Raw genomic sequence first — 15,725 nt, 5'->3', positions numbered from 1 at the left:
AAGACATTCTTATACTTGTAAAAATCTTCTCTCTAATTATGCCTTGACCACTAAAGGTGTTTCAACAGATCTAATTCTGATTCTATTTTTAACACAAAACTACACTTACATAGATATCCCTTTCCAAGTTGAATCTCAGGTATGAACCTGAGACCACAGGCCACTCCTTTAGAAGTTCAGTATGTAATCTCATACACCCTGAGAAAGAGGAAAAAACCTGGATAGAGTAATCTTTCAGCTTTTAAAGGTGATTTGCAAAATAATCTGAGAATATAATTCTTTGACAACAAAATGGCTATTGGAGACCACTAGGAAGTAATTTTAGGAACATAATCAGTGAATTATTTACTTCAAACTTCTTTGTAAGTTTTTCATGGAACTTTATATAAACTGTTGTATTGTTAGAACGTTGAAACAAGATCATTCAGGGCAAAGCTTTTGACTGGAACACACTGATTTAGATGCCAGAGTTCTGAATTTTCTCCCTCTTTACATTTTGGTACTTCCTTATGCATAAAAAAGTGTTATATAAAAGAGAGATACTTAACACATAAATAAGAATATTATGTTGCTTCTTTTTGGTAACAAAAATAGCATTTTGAAAGAGAAAAGGAAACAGCTGGTTTCCAGATCTATATTGAAACTAGTACTTTAAGTCACCTGTTTAAGATCACCTGTTTTTACCCTGTATTGTGGTGGACTACAAGCACTGAGTCTTTGTTGTGACTCAGAGCACAGCAACTCAGGGAAGACTAAGGGAAGCAACTATTTAGATTATTCAGCTTGATTGTAAGAGCACCCTAAGATGTGGGAGGCAGATGAATAGCTAGACCACGGGAATTACATGTGACCCTTTATTATTTTCTCCTCATTTCCAGTGACTCACTTGATGACTGGGGTAATGTCACTTAGTCAATCTGTGCCTCAGCTTCCCCAATTATAAAAATGGTACAGCTGGCTGAGAAAAGGGTTATATGTGATTTTTTTTTTTTCCCAGGGTACTAAATTGGAAGAGCAAAAATCCAAGTTCTTTGCAAAATGAATATTCCCTAAAATGTTGTTTTGGGATTATCACAACTTTGTTTTTCATGCTTTCTCTTTAATACAGTTGTGCCTCTTATACTGAAGTATTTAACTTCTCAAATACAATATATATGACACTTTTTTCATCAGCGGTTGCTCTTTCAAGAATTTAGTGTAACAAAGTTTGAACAAAATGAATCAAAACAATACTATCAAAATGAAGAAATTCTACACCACAGAAACAAAATGTTTTTTCTCCAGTTCAACAATGCCATGGATACTGACACAGTTCTGACAAATGCTTTCATTTTGATGAATCTACATTTCATTTAAAGTCATTAACCCAGTACACATATTTGTTTTATGACATCTGGTTGTTCTCACATCTCGTCTTACATCTTCCTCTTTCACAGGTAATAATTATCTTTCTGTCTGTTTTTCCTTCTATTTCCTTCTCTTTTCCACAAATGCATCACTTCTTTTGCAAATATCCTCTCTATTCCACATATTTCAAGCACTCCTTTCTCTCAGGTTTTCTAGCCGATTAAAATAATAAAGTTAAGTTCAAAGCAACTGTTCCCAGGCTGTACTTAGCTTGAATTTTGCTGTTTCTGTTTGAACCTAAAAGGGCTTGTGCGCCTTACAGTTTGTTGATATTTTCTGATTATATCCATTAGATAATTAAAGGTATTTCCTCCTACAAACTTTCCCTCACTACTTCTTAAGCAAACTGTTCCATTGAAGCTCTTGCGACTGTTTTAGTAATAATACTAACTTTTAAAGTACCTTGCAATTCATGAATAGAGATGCATGAGATTGTGATGAGGTTGCAATAGATTGTAAGACAGAACTTGCTATAGCACATCCTCCAGTGTAGGAACAGCTCTGGAGAAGGGACATCATCCTCTCACTGCAATCCTCTTACCTGCTGCTTCTTTATAGCCTGTCTGGGGAATCAGGTGTTTACTGCCAATTAGGCTTGATAAAACAGCAGGAGTTTCTTGCATTCTCTTGACAAGAGTATTTCTGGGCTGCTGGCAGCTGTTGGAGGGCTTCTGGCTACATGGACAGCATTAGACCTCAGTGTACTAAGCACTTTGTTCATTTGGTGATTTAGATAATTTAGATCTTACCCTTACTGCACTCTCTGTTGCAGTCATAGTGTAAAATGTTCAAGACCTTATTGAAGATTTTATTTTGAAGTAAAAATAAGGGTATGATACTTTAATTGGCAGCAAATAGAAAAAAATATATTATAATGCAAAGTACATATTCATTATATCTGTAGGTTACTTTATAGGCTACTTTACCAATTATATTAGAACTGTTCAGCAAAACCACTGGAGCAATAATAAAATTCTTATTCCAAAAAGGTACGGTCCATAATTATAGAAAATGTTGTGTTACTTCAATGCTTGAAATGAGTCATTGCTTTTCCAACTGCCAGATTGCTGACTAAGAGTATTGGGCTTCAGTTTCTTCTGTCTGAGCCATAACGCTTCTCAGCCTTTCTGACAGATGTAAAAAGATACTACAGACTTAGGGTCTTTCTGTGCAATGTCCTTACACGGGGATCTGCTGAACTGAATGGGGTTGTATCTGTCTGCGCTATCAGCTTTAGATAATAGGTCCAGAAGATAAACAAAAAGTAGATGATGACTTTTTGGGGCGGAGGGTGCCAGTTCCACCATTTTTGCACTTTTTTCTAGTTAAAGGAGAAAAAATGGAAACTGATCTCAGTACTTCGAAAAGGATGTTGTACTTAAAACCTTGTTAGCATTTCCGGGTTAAAAAATAATTAACAAACACATTTGGAAAGCAGTCAGACTGAAATAAGAATCAGCTCATAATAGACTCAAATCAGATGGGAGTTTGCAAATGCACTGTTGCACCTAAAAGGGTGTATGATTTGGAGCTGCACATACAGAAGCGTCATGTCATGGAGGAGGAAGGTGACAGTTCCTGTTTATGCATTTTTGGCAAGCTGCACCTGAAGGATGGGATGATTTTCTGGAAACTTCCATGCCAGAAATACACAGCTAAACAGGAGGGAACTGAGAAGAGCAAAGGGAATAATTAGAGACCTATGGGGGTGGGACAGGGTTTCTAGTCTATTTTTTTAAGGAAACCAAGCTATGCACTCACACTCTTTTTCTGTCAGTACTCCAACAATAGCATTTGAATCTCTTGACCAGTTTCAAAGAAGCCTGACAAAAAGGGAGAGGTCTGAAAACACTGAGCTCCTGCAGGTTTCATGAAAATCAGCAGCCAGATAGAGGAGACTCAGATCTGTGCACCCACTAAAGAACAGGTGGATGTGTGAATTCAGCTGCATTATTTGACACAAGAGAATCCAAAGCTGTCATCCAAACCCGGGCTCCATAAGGTTTGCTGCTGACGGAACTGCTAGTTTGTTGTTTAGAGGGGTGCTTTTTTTCTGTTTTTTAAAAAATAAATATATTTAAAAGAAGACCAAGACTTGTGTCTGAGCTCATTTTAAAGACACTAATCACTGCAGATGTAGCACTTATAATTACAAAATTATGCATAATAACAGATCTTGTCCAGAACAGGCCCTGAAATCCATACCTGAAACGAACTCCCTTTGTGCCAGCGTTTTTTGTCTGCCTTGAAAAGGACTGTTTCCATTTCTTCTCATGCTAGAGCTAGCCATGACCTTCTCTCTCTTAAAATACTGCAGTACCACCAAACTTAAAGAAATTAAAAATTGTGAGTCAGATGCCCGAACAAAAACTGCTCTTGAAAATCATGATACGTTAATAAAAGATATTTTACTGTGAATTTGGTCTGTCTTTCAAATTTTTAAACGCCTTCAACTTCTTGAGTGAGAGAACTGGCACAGTGTCCCACTTTCACTAACCTATTGTGAGAAATTACTGGGAGCCCTTGATGCTACAGGATATTTCATGCTTCATGACTGTCCCTCAAACAGCAAATCCCCTCAGACTGAAAACTCCTCCACAGTTTTCACTATCCCCAGTCTCCCTTGAGTCTGAGAAAGAGCAGGGAAGGAACCTGCAAGAAAACCGTCTAAATTGTTTGTTTCCAATTTCTTCTTTCAGTTTGCCTCAAGCAAGAAAACACAATCATGACTGCTCATAGCTAGGCTAACGAAAAGAGTTTGAAAAGGGAGTATTGGTGGAATGGAGAAATTTAGCACATGGCCTTTGGACAATCTGAAAGGAATATCTGGGGGAGAAGGAAAGTTCCTAAGACTGAGGGAAGGTCTAGAATCATAAAGAAACAGGCATCTGTCATGCATGGGGCATGCTGTTATGAACTGAGAAGAAAAGATCACAAATTCCATTGTAATGACTGACTTCTCAAGTTTAAGAAAGTAATTTACCTGATATGTTACAATAGCTATATTGATATTCCATTTCTAGATTTCACAGCAGTCTTCCCTAGATAGGGCTTCAGAGAAATTGAGTTAATAGGATGCCTCTCAGTGACAAGACTTTGGATGTTTCTAAGCAGGGGGCATTCTTACTAACCAAACAATGAAATTTTCTTCAAGGATCTCATGTATCATTTCAGCTTCAGGATATAATGTATTGACCTAGACTGGGCTTTCCACGCGTTGGTTGGACAACAATGTCAGATATTTCATCTTTACAAAGCACATGTGGGCAAATCAGAAAACGACCGGTAAAGGCGTGAAGTACTGACAAGAAGAGCTAAGTCTCTTCATGTAGCCCTATGAAAAATTACTTTTATAATTTCTTCTATATTTTTCTCTAGTAAATTCTACTGTCTTTGTGCAAAAATAATGTAAAATCATTTGTTGTGCCTAAGACTTTGTAGGCATTAGGAAAAGCGGTGCCAGAAGATTGAGAGAGGCGAACATTCCCATCTACTTGGTACTGGTGAAGTGACATCTGGAGTGCTAAATCTAGTTCATGGCTCCCCAATACAAGAAAGACATGGACATACTGGAGCAGGCCAAGTCAAGGGCAGTTAAGATAGTTAAGGGATTGGAGCATGTCATATGAGGAAAGGCTGAGAGATGGGACTGTTTAGCCTAGAGAACAGAAGGCTCAAAGGGATCTTATCAATGTGAATAAATATCTGATGGGAGGGTGTAAGCGAGACTGAGTCAGGCTCTTTTCATGGTGCCCACTGATAGGGCAAGAGGCTATGGGCATAACTAAAACACAGGGGGTCTCGTCTGAACATTAGAAATGCTTTTACTGTGAGGGTGACTGAGGACTGGCACCGGTTGCCCAGAGAGGAGCTAGAGTTTCCATCCTTGGAGATATTAAAAAAACATCTGGATGTGGTCCTGGGCAACCTGCTCTAGCTGAACCAGGTTGACCAGGCAGGCTGGACCAGATGACCTCCAGAGGAGCCTTCCAACCTAAATGATTCTGTGATTCTGTGCTTTTAGTAACACAGTTTTATTCACAGTATCAGCTTGGTGCAAGTCCACACTCCAACTTCCATCCTTTTTTTAACCATTAGTCTGCAAGAGCTTTCAGCTTTCCCTTTTAAGTTATAACTTAACTTATAAAAAACTATATATAAAACCCCCTCATACTCTTTCTATTCATTTTGTATTTCACACACAGGACTAAGAATTCATGTGCTTGACCCATCATGCAGCAATTAACACAATAATACAGAACAGACACACGTGACTCTGTCAGTAATCAATAAGCTGAAAGGTGAGTAGGATAACTTAACCTCATGTAATATTTTCTTCATAAAATTATCTTGGAGACTCTTGGGTTTTATGGCCATAGACCTTTGTCATGGTTTAACCCCAGCCGGCAATTAAATACCACAGAGCCACTCGCTCACTTCCCCCTGGTGGGATGGGGGAGAAAATCGGAAAAGAGAGAAAACTCACGGGTTAGATAAAGACAGTTTAACAGGTAAAGCAAAAGCTATGGACTCTAGCAAAGCAAAGAGAGGAATTCATTCACCACTTCCCATCGGCAGGCTGGTGTTCAGCCATCTCCAAGAAAGTAGGGCTCCATCATATGTTAACAGTTACTTGAGAAGACAAACACCATCACTCTGTCCACCCCTTCCTTCTTCTTCCTCCAGCTTAGTGATGCCATATGGTGTGGAATATCCCTTTGATCAGTTAGGGTCAGCTGTTCCAGCTGTGTCCCCTCCCAACCTCTTGTGCTGCACCTCCAGCCTACTCGCTGGTGGGGTGGTGTGAGAAGCAGAAAAGGCCTTGACTCTGTGTAAGCACTGCTCAGCAATAATGAAAACATCTCCGAATTATCAAAATTGTTTTCAGTAGAAATCCAAAACAGCCCCATACAAACTACTATGGCAAAAAATAACTTTATTCCAGTCAACACCAGCACAATCTTAATATATTTTGATTAGGTTGGGCTTAAAGCAGCAACTCTTGAACACTAGAGCCACTGCTCTAGTGAATTAGTTCTTGCAGTTCCTTGAGCTACATCTTTTACATGGCTTGTGCGGGACTAAATTATCTGAAGGTGTGTGGACTACTGAAGGATGCCTAAAACAACATAATCATGGTGTCCTATATTACCATTACAGTCATGTCATGTTTAAGCTGCTTCTGATACTAAACATATGGTGGTACCTCACCTTCTTCTCATCATCTTATTCTTTTCAGCCCTGCTTTCTTCAGTTTTGAGGTGACTGCCATACTTTTGCCTATTGGTAATGAATGGATAAATTCTTGAGCATCAGTCTGTAGCACGACGTCTATATTCCTCACCGGTTGCAGATGGTGGGAAGTGATTTTATTGATTTGTTAGTACTTAGCTAGAAGGATTATATGTAGTAGTAATAATGTGGCCAGGCCCTGGGACAAATCACTACATGAGTTAGCAGAGGGTCTGTGTCTTTAACTGAGTATGACATTATGATATTTACCAGCCCTTCATAGTGCTTTGCTTATTAACACCACTTTAATCTCTTCTGAGCCATCTGTCGGTCATTCAAGTTTCAGTTTTCTTCGTGTACTGCAAGAGTTGAGAGACTTCACTTTCTGAGCTGAACTTGGACATTACCACTCCAAAGTTCTGGTGGTCACAGTAGTGCGTATGATTTTTTTTTTTTTTCTTTTTAACCTGTGTTATCAAATTGTGTCCTGCAGAACAATCTCTTGGGGGAACACAAGCAGATGGCCACAGTAATTCCTCTCAAATTCAAAAGGTCACAAAGGTTCATAGCTCTTGGAATTTGTGTGAGAGGTATTAGCGTGGCTGGCTGAAAGCTGGTCCCTCTTCCTATTCTAAACCCAGCAAGTTTGGCAGCAAGAAGCATTGAACGGCGCCAGTATAGATTTTTTTCCTTTGGTTCATGCCCATCAGACGATCTCTCTAGAACCCAGAGCTGCTTCCATTCTGTGACCTCGGCAGAGGCATGACTGAGAGGTCTTACATGTCAGCATGTGTCACGTGGTAGTTCACATTTTATTTGAAAGTGTGCTTTTCTCTATATTTCAGCTTTGCATTTGTAAGTAGACTGAACAATTTCATTTACTGATATGCACGTGTTTGAGCAAGGCATGAGTTTCTGACCAGTGGATTGAACACAGATGATCTCCTGTAGAGAATCACAGAACCACAAAATCACAGAACGTTAGGGGTTGGAAGGGACCTTGAAAGATCATCTAGTCCAACCCCCCTGCCAGAGCAGGACCACCTAGAGAAGGGCTGTTATATTCATTACCAGCTCCCCAAAATCAAGTCGCTCAGAGCTGGTAGATCAGAAATTGACAGGGAAGCCAGCTCTGTCTGAAAGTGATGCTTTGTTTCATTGTGCGCTACCCCCTCAGTTGAACAGTCGGCACTGTGGCATGTTTCATGGACGGTTTTGGTGGGTTACAGCAGTGAAAAAAATGGGTCCGACAGATGAGAAGAATTCAAGGCACTCATGGGAAGCCTGAGGGGACCATGGCATGGGTGCCACTGAGTGTAAGAAGCAGATGAAGGAAGTGCTGAAGCTTAGGACCCCGAGGAAGGGCCGGGCGAGTGGCGACAGTGCTGGCTCAAGGCGAGGGGGCTGCAGCCGCAGCCGGAGCCCCAGGGGCTGGGGCGAGCGCGGTTCACGCCCGAGGAGCGGCGGCAGCACGGGGAGCCCAGGGCTCCCGCGGCGCCGCGGGCAGCCCGCAGCCAGCCCGCAGCACTGCTCCTCAGCCGCCGCCCCCTTCTCACGGGTGGCCCCTGCCTAGGGCGCGACGGCGGCCCCGACCTGCGGCGCGGTAACCCCCAGGAGGACGTGGGGCGGACGGCGGCGCCGGTGCCGACGCCGCGACCACCGTGCGGCCGCGGGACGAGCGAGGGGGGCGGCGGGGAGAGGCGCGACCGGCCCGGCGCCCCGGCACGGGCAGGGGCAGGCAGCGCTGCCGCCCGTGAGGCAGCGGCGACGCGCCTCGGACTCCGCCTCACCGGCACCGAACTCCCCCTCCCTGCTCCCAGCGCCGGGCTCGCAGCGGCGGAGCATTTCGGCGGCGGCGGCGGCAGCACCCGCCCTTCCCGGCCGGCCCGCGGCGCGCACCGCCCCCCTCCCCTCACCCCCCCGCGCTCCCGCACGCAGCCCGCCAGCGGCGATCGGGAGCCCTCCGCGCCACGGCACCTCCGCCCCGCACGCCCACCGCTGGGAGGATGGGCTGCGGGCGGCGGCACGGCAGCCCCCGAGCCCCCTGAAGCCGCAGAAACAAAGGGAGCAAGGAGCAGCAGCAGCAGCGGCGGCAGCAGCCGGGCCGGGCCGGGGTGGATGCAAGCAACCATGAAAGGCTGGGTCTCCGCCTCCTCCGCTGCTGCCAGAGAGCTGCCGGCTGCTGCTGCTCGGAGGACTACACTGTGAAGGGGGCGGAGGACAGGCTGGCTGGGTTTGCCGTGCAAAGGTAGAAGGTGTAAGGGAGAGGCGGAAAGAAAATGTCTTCTTCGGTGGGGCCCCGCGGCCCTCGCCCGCCCACGGTGCCCCCCCCGATGCAGGAGCTGCCCGACCTGAGCCACCTGACAGAGGAGGAGAGGAACATTATCATGGCAGTGATGGACCGGCAGAAAGAAGAGGAAGAGAAAGAAGAGGCCATGCTCAAGTAAGCAGACGCCAGTCATTCATTCATTCAGGCACTCATTCATGCGCCGATCGCCGGCGGGCGGGAGCGGGCGCTGCCACGGCGGGACCCGGCCGGTGTCCAGGGCCGGCCGGCTTCGCCCTCCTCGGCGGGCCGCCCCGCGGGGACCCCTCGCCGGGGATGGCGCTGCGGAGCCCCCCGTCCCGCTCCGCTCCCGACCCATAACTTCCTCCTCCCCAGCCGTCCTCCCCCACCCCGGGGTGCTCCTCCCGAGGCGGAGCTGCCGGAGGAGCGCCCGGCACGGCGGGACGGAGCGGGACGGCGGCCCTCCCCGCCCCGAGGGAGGCAGCGGCGCAGGGCGGGCGGAAACCCCGGCACGGGGGTGAGGGGCGAGGTGGGATTCCTTTGGGGTCCCCAGAACCCCGCCTCTCTCAGGAGGGGCCGCTGGGTGGGGTTTCCCTGCGTGCGGGAGCCTCCGCGGCGGCCGTGCTGCCCCCGCCTGGCTCGGCCTCGGCTACCGCCCGCCGCGGGGCTGAGGCGGCCGCCCCCCGCCGCCGCCCCGCGCCCCCGGCCGCCGTCTCAGGCCCACCCGCCCGCCGCCTGCTCCCGGCAGGGCAGCGGCTGGGAGGCAGCTCGCTGTGGGGCAGCAGGGCGTTCGTAATTAGGAGATAAATGCAATTAGTCGCACTGCCCGTTACAGAGGGGAAGCGTGCGTTCGCGGCGGCGGGACGGAGAGGGAGTGGGTTTATCCCGCTGCCGGCGGCACGGGGAGGGGTGCGGGGAGCGCGGGGCGTGGGTAGGTGCCATGTTTGGAAACCAGGTCCCCAACAGCCTCTTTTGAACCTTTTCTCTCTCATCCTTCCCCGCCCCATCCTTGCCAAACAGCGCATGTGACCACATTTTTCTAGCCTCCTCCGTCAATAGGAGGCTTCAAACGTAACGTTACCGAATTGCCTGCTGCGAGTGATGAGAATAAACAGATTGAAGCTGTGGCCTGTGGAGGAGAATCAGGGTTTCTCCTCTTCTGACTACCCGTCAGGCCTCTTCGCTCTGGGGGGGGGGGGAACGGTAGGAGAGGTGACAGTAACAGTGCAAACCTCTGACGTTACCCAGAGCCTCCCTGCCACGGGAGGTGTATCCTTACCTCACTGTCTTCTGGTTGCGTACACCTGTGCTTGGAAGGGATGCTCTGAGGGTGTGACGTGTTCTGGGTATTTCTTTTGGCAGCGTCAGAAATACCCATTTGAGCGATGCGGGTGCTGGCTCTTCCCCGTAGCTCTCTGACCGATGGAGAGACCAAACCCCCGCAGGCTCCTGACTTTGGCCCCGCGCCCCGTGCATGGTGAAGCTGGGAGAGCGTTTCAGTGTATTGCTATCTCTGTCCCTTCCTGTCAGTGCCTGGCTCTGAATTTTTATAGGGGCTACTAGAGACAATTGCCACGGTGGGTACCGAGGCCCATCTGCTAGTGTTGTGTATTGCTGAGGGGCCGGCCAGGAGCATGGTGTTTCGATCTCAGTCCAAGACGAAGAGTTCAGTTTGCTGTTGCTGTTTATGATGCTTGGGGTGTGGCTAGTCTTGGAGGTGGGGTGGTTGAAATGAGAAATGTTTTGTGAAATGCATTGTATTAGTCAATGTAGGGAAATGCAAGTGAAGGATCCCTCCTCAGTTTCTGTTTATCGTGAGAAAATTAAATAAAGGAGTAGCTTAAAGGCTCTAAACTACATTTATGCTTCTCCCATTCCTTGTCCTCCAGCACCGCTACTTCCCTATAAATATTTAGCTTTTATTCCGTGAAGATTACTGTTTCTGTGATGATGTTGTAGAGCAATGCCATAAATCTCACAGTCACTGCAAGAATGAACTTTTGTTGGTAGAGATGATAATTTCTCAGTCCTATTCTTGTTAACATGGGGTAGAGGATAAATTTTCCTCCTTTCCACCCCACCCCCCCCCCTCCTTTTTTTTTTTTTCTTCTTCTCTTCTTCTTTTGTATTGGCATTTCTGAATTCTGGACTGATGCTTCCTTTTCTGTGAGATTATGGGAATCTTTAGCAGTTTTACTAAATTAATTTAGGACACTTCAAATACAGTTTTTAGAAGAGGTAAAAAATTGTGCTTTGTGAATTCAACTTGAAATGACTTTATGTTATCTTGAAAGGTTTGCGAGACCTAAAGTTAAAAGTTTATTTCCTTACAACCGTTCTTTCAAATCATGAGAATAAGAGTTTAGGCTGTCCATTGGTCTGAGAAATCGTGATTTTAAATAGATTTTTTCTTCAAATAAAGAGCCAGAAATTAATAGAATATACATCGGGAAACTTAAAAACCTGTATACTCACTTAAGCTATATTGTTGGTTTTCAAAAATTAGGTCACAGCATATAGTTGTCATATGGATTATCATTCGAGTCTTACAGACAGCCACTAGATTTTCTGAGATTGTTTGCCTTTTCTGTATGCTGAGCACTTACCTCTGTTTTGGGACAAGAGTTAGACACATCTTTCCAGAGAGTAACCGTTATAAGACTGGATTTTGAGACAAGAATTTACTTACATAATTTTGTAGACGTTTGTTACAAATATACAATGGTGCTATTCAGATGACACAGCTATATTATAGAAGTCATACATCGTCACCATCTCTTCCTGTTAGCTTCAGTAAAAGTTTTTCTGATTATCCAAATGTGTCAGCAAAATAGCCACCAGTTTTCATTTAAAAGCACCTGGCAGAGAAATGTTTCCGTCTGTGACACCCACATGCAAATCTGTAACGTACCCTGGAAGTGAAGCTGATTTGCGTTGCAAACTAGGCTACCTTCAATCCTGGGCCGATGAGCGGCTGAATACATGCTGTCTCATGAATCATAAGGGCTAAAAAGGGTGCAGCATTTCTTTCCTGTTCTGGATGTCCTAGTAGTTAGCAATGAAAGTTTCTAAAACAGTACTTGTAATTTTCCTTTTCAGCACTCATGGCAGAAAACTGTAGGATGAATTATTGGTTAAACTACTGTATTCTTTACATGATGATCATAAAATTGTGGATCCAAGGGAATGTGAAGTGTTTCTGTGGGTAGACTGTATGGATTTTAGGAGAAGTGAAAGAGATTAGGGTCATTGGGAATGAGGCTGTATCCCTGTCCTCCGGGTCTGTACCTTTCTGTCTTCCTGAGCTCTGTTTCTGACTCTGAGCTAAAAGCCTTCTTGTAAACCCTCTCTGCCAGTTCATGCTGACATCAGCACGTACCGCAGCGTGGCAGCCTGGGAGCAGGGCGCTGTTACAGGGAGCAGGGCTATGGACAATGTAATGCTTTCGCTGCTTGCACTGGAAAATGACAGAAATGCATGCTTTGCTTTGAAACTGCCTGCGCATCTCTTTCCAGGAACTTGCCCTATCTGTCATTTTTTTGGCCCAATGAGTTTCCTTCGGCAGTCTGGGGCTAACGAAGCTTGTCACATCCTTGGGATAGAGACATGCAACTTGAACTGGCCAGTGTGACTTTGTTTTTCTAGGTATACCTGGTCAGTGGCCGAGACCTTGTCCTCCCCTGACCCTTCTGATTCCAAATTTCAGACCGCTGTGTGTGGGCTCTGTGAAAGGGGAACATTCTGCTGTCCTATGACCTGTTGAATACCTTGGAGCAATGTGTTGAGGAGTCAGGGCTTTTGTGAAGGTTCCTCCTTTTCCTTTTTTTATGAACAGGTGTACCTTGGCATGAGGAACACTTGAACATTAGCCGGTTGCCTTGAAATTGCCTTTACATCCAAAGACCTGTTTTGCATTCCTGCTGTGATAGGGGCAGTGTCACTAGGTACTCCTGAGAGCACATCCGTGCTTTCATGCAGTGAAGTATGGTCCCAGTCCTCAGTATGGCACTGAGGACTCAAATCTACCTCAGCACTTTGATGCTTTCCTGGCACAAAGCAGAAACTGAGGCACCTTGAGTGCAGTCCATGGAATCTTTCCATAATGCTGCACCTGAGGAACCATGTGTTCATGTGTGTCCAGGGCATGTGAGTGCCTTGGCTGCTGAATTGCTTGCTGCCTGTCTTGCACCTAAGCTGTTTGGCAGTCACAAACTATATTGTCATGTGCTTAAATCCTTTGAAAGACCTGATGCTATTATATACCTCTGTAATACGTATTGATACTCAGTGCTGAACTCAAAGTGTTGTTGTCACAGTGATGGCTTCTTTCCTAACGCATAGGGGACAGGTACTGTTACTGCTTCCAGCTACTTTAGGTGTAATAGACTGGTGGTTAGTAAGTAGTTACCTAAGCCCAGTATGCTTGTCAGCCTGAAGAAATTGTGTCCTAGACAAGTGCCATTAAGTTATAACTTAGTTTGGCTCAGCATACAGAGAAGAATGACAAGTTTATGGACCCAGGAGCATAAGTCAATGTCAAGCCCAATAGGAAGAGCTCTCTTTGCAGAGGAGCTGTCTTGCTCTCATGCTGCACGTTTCTGGTTACACAGAGCTGTTAATGTAGCCTTTTTTAAAAGAGTGAGAGAAGTTTCAAATATGGAGAGGTCTGGGAGTAGGAAGCAGGTCCTCCTCCCTCTCAGCTGAATGATCTTGTCTTGGAGCTTCAGAGCTTTGCATTTTTGTTCCTCTGTGGTTGGGAGAGCTTCACCTTTCTGCATGCCACACCTTTGACAGCAGCACGGAGAGCAGTTATGTGGAGTAGGTGGGGCTTTGCCATGGTAGACTCAAATCTCATGCACTCTTGTTTCCTTGTTTCACACTGGCTCTGCCAGATTTTGTGGGTATCTCTGAAGACTGTAGTCTCTAGCAACATTTTTAATTGGAGCTTGGCCTTACAGACCCAAGCGTCTGCTGCTCCTGTAAGAATAAATGTTTGCATAGGACAGTGGTAGGATGTGCCATGGCCTGCTCTGCAGGCTCATTCACATTGGAGGCATTTTTTCCTGTGTTACATGATAGATACTCCTGTAGCTGAAAGGGAAGAGGTACATGTTGAGTGGCTGATGTGACTAGCCAGAGGTCCAGATGTTGCCCTACAGGTGACTCTGATGTGACTAACAAATTGCGAGGAAGCGCGAGAGGGAAGGTTTTCAGTGAGGCTGAAGAGCGAAAAAACCCATAATTTGCAAAAATGGGGGAAAAAACGTTTTAAAGGAAAAATAGTTTAAAAGTTTAAAGTGTACATTCAAACACTACATTGCCTGAGACAGCTATATTGTTTGTGGATATAAGGTGCTCTGAAATGAAACAACCCCAGTTAATAATACATCAAATTTCAATCATAGACAAATCACAGAACTATATATATTTGTATGTATGTACTTAAGCTGAAGTTTGCTTATGTGTAATTGTGTGCCTTATCTCACTGGGTTAGTTAAGTACTAAGTGCAAACCATGGCAGCTGTGAACACAGCTAGTTGAATTCCAGTTCTGTTCTTCTGTGGGCTCTCGCAGTCCAACAGGACCATACACTGGGACAGCCAAAGTACTTTTCTTCACCCCTGGTGGAACAGTAGCTTATCAAAGAGTGAACAGCTATAAATCACTCTTAGATAAATTTTGGGCAGAAATTAGAAGAAGGTTCTTAGTTACCATGGCAGTCATTTTCTGCAGCAAATTTAAGTGGGGATGAAAGCTCTTAGTACCCTTCTGATGGGATTTAACAAGACTGTGAAAGAGATTGTTTGCCAAGGAAGTGGCAATAGTAGGAAACTTAACTCAGAGACACAGGAGGTTCTTCGTAGTTTTTTAAGTCTAATTGAGTAGCTTCAGTAGAGTGGCTAGCAGGTACTTGAAACCTTCCGAGATCTTAAGAGAGTTATTTCTAGATTTTCTGTGGGAATAGCAGTTACCCTAAGTGATCCTAACACCCTATTTTGACCATCTAGTGAAGTACACGAACTTGATTTTGGTAGAATTCAGGTCTGTAGAATCAACAGGGATATTGGAGCTGCTCACTTCTCAGGGCTGCCTAATCCTGAAGTCACTTGCAGTTGCTCAGAATCTCTGTTTCAGAGATTGCAAGATAACCCCTACGTAATTTCCTGTGTGCACACGGAAGCTTCCAGCCTGAACTGCTAGCTGCGTGACTCTGGAGGTTAACAGATTGGCCAGGAGGCATGTGCTCTTAACCTGTTTCCTGGAGGCAGTTTGTTTCGCTCACCATTTCTGACACTTGGACCACACCTAACATCATCAGAAAACATTGAATACTGCTCAAAACACAGTGGCCGCTGCTGCCACTCTTATTTTGTATAGTACTTAGGGGCAAAATAAGGAAGTAGCGTTCCAAGACATTCTTAGCCTGAATGTATAATCGCCTGACTATAACTGTCCTTCCATAAACAGTAGGAAGGGGAGAAGTAGGTTCATTCTTCATCGCTTCTGTTGAAACTAGGCCACTTTGCAGAAATAAAAGCAAGAGTCAAGGGGCCATCATGAGGAAGTCTGTTTTTATCCTATCTTTAGGATAAAGGATCTAAAGCCTATCTTTAATCCCACTGAGAAGACAAAGGAGGAATCGAGAGTTCTGGGAACTGGTTGTGCATTTGGCACCAAGGGATTAAAGGATAAAATAGGTAAACAATACCAAGACTCCCTCCCCTGAGTCAGACTACCTCTTGCTTATTCTTTTTGTGATCTCATGAATCTCACTTTCCATGCATTAGAGCTGGAGGAA

General features: G+C 45.3%; 1 protein-coding gene across 3 annotated transcripts in view; it reads left to right on the top strand.

Annotated features, from left to right (window-relative positions):
- The first annotated feature begins 8,918 nt into the window (after positions 1-8,918).
- RIMS1 (regulating synaptic membrane exocytosis 1) overlaps positions 8,919-15,725 on the top strand; it is a 339,793-nt gene continuing 332,986 nt past the window's right edge. For all 3 annotated transcript variants that reach the window (XM_086461476.1, XM_086461474.1, XM_086461475.1), the window contains exon 1: positions 8,919-9,082. In XM_086461476.1, coding sequence (XP_086317602.1) covers positions 8,919-9,082 — 164 coding nt within the window. The remainder of the gene's footprint in view (positions 9,083-15,725) is intronic.

The sequence above is a fragment of the Leptosomus discolor genome, chromosome 2, assembly GCF_034619465.1.
Source record: "Leptosomus discolor isolate bLepDis1 chromosome 2, bLepDis1.hap2, whole genome shotgun sequence".
NCBI lineage: Eukaryota > Metazoa > Chordata > Aves > Leptosomiformes > Leptosomidae > Leptosomus > Leptosomus discolor.
This window is presented reverse-complemented; position numbering and strand designations above follow the sequence as displayed.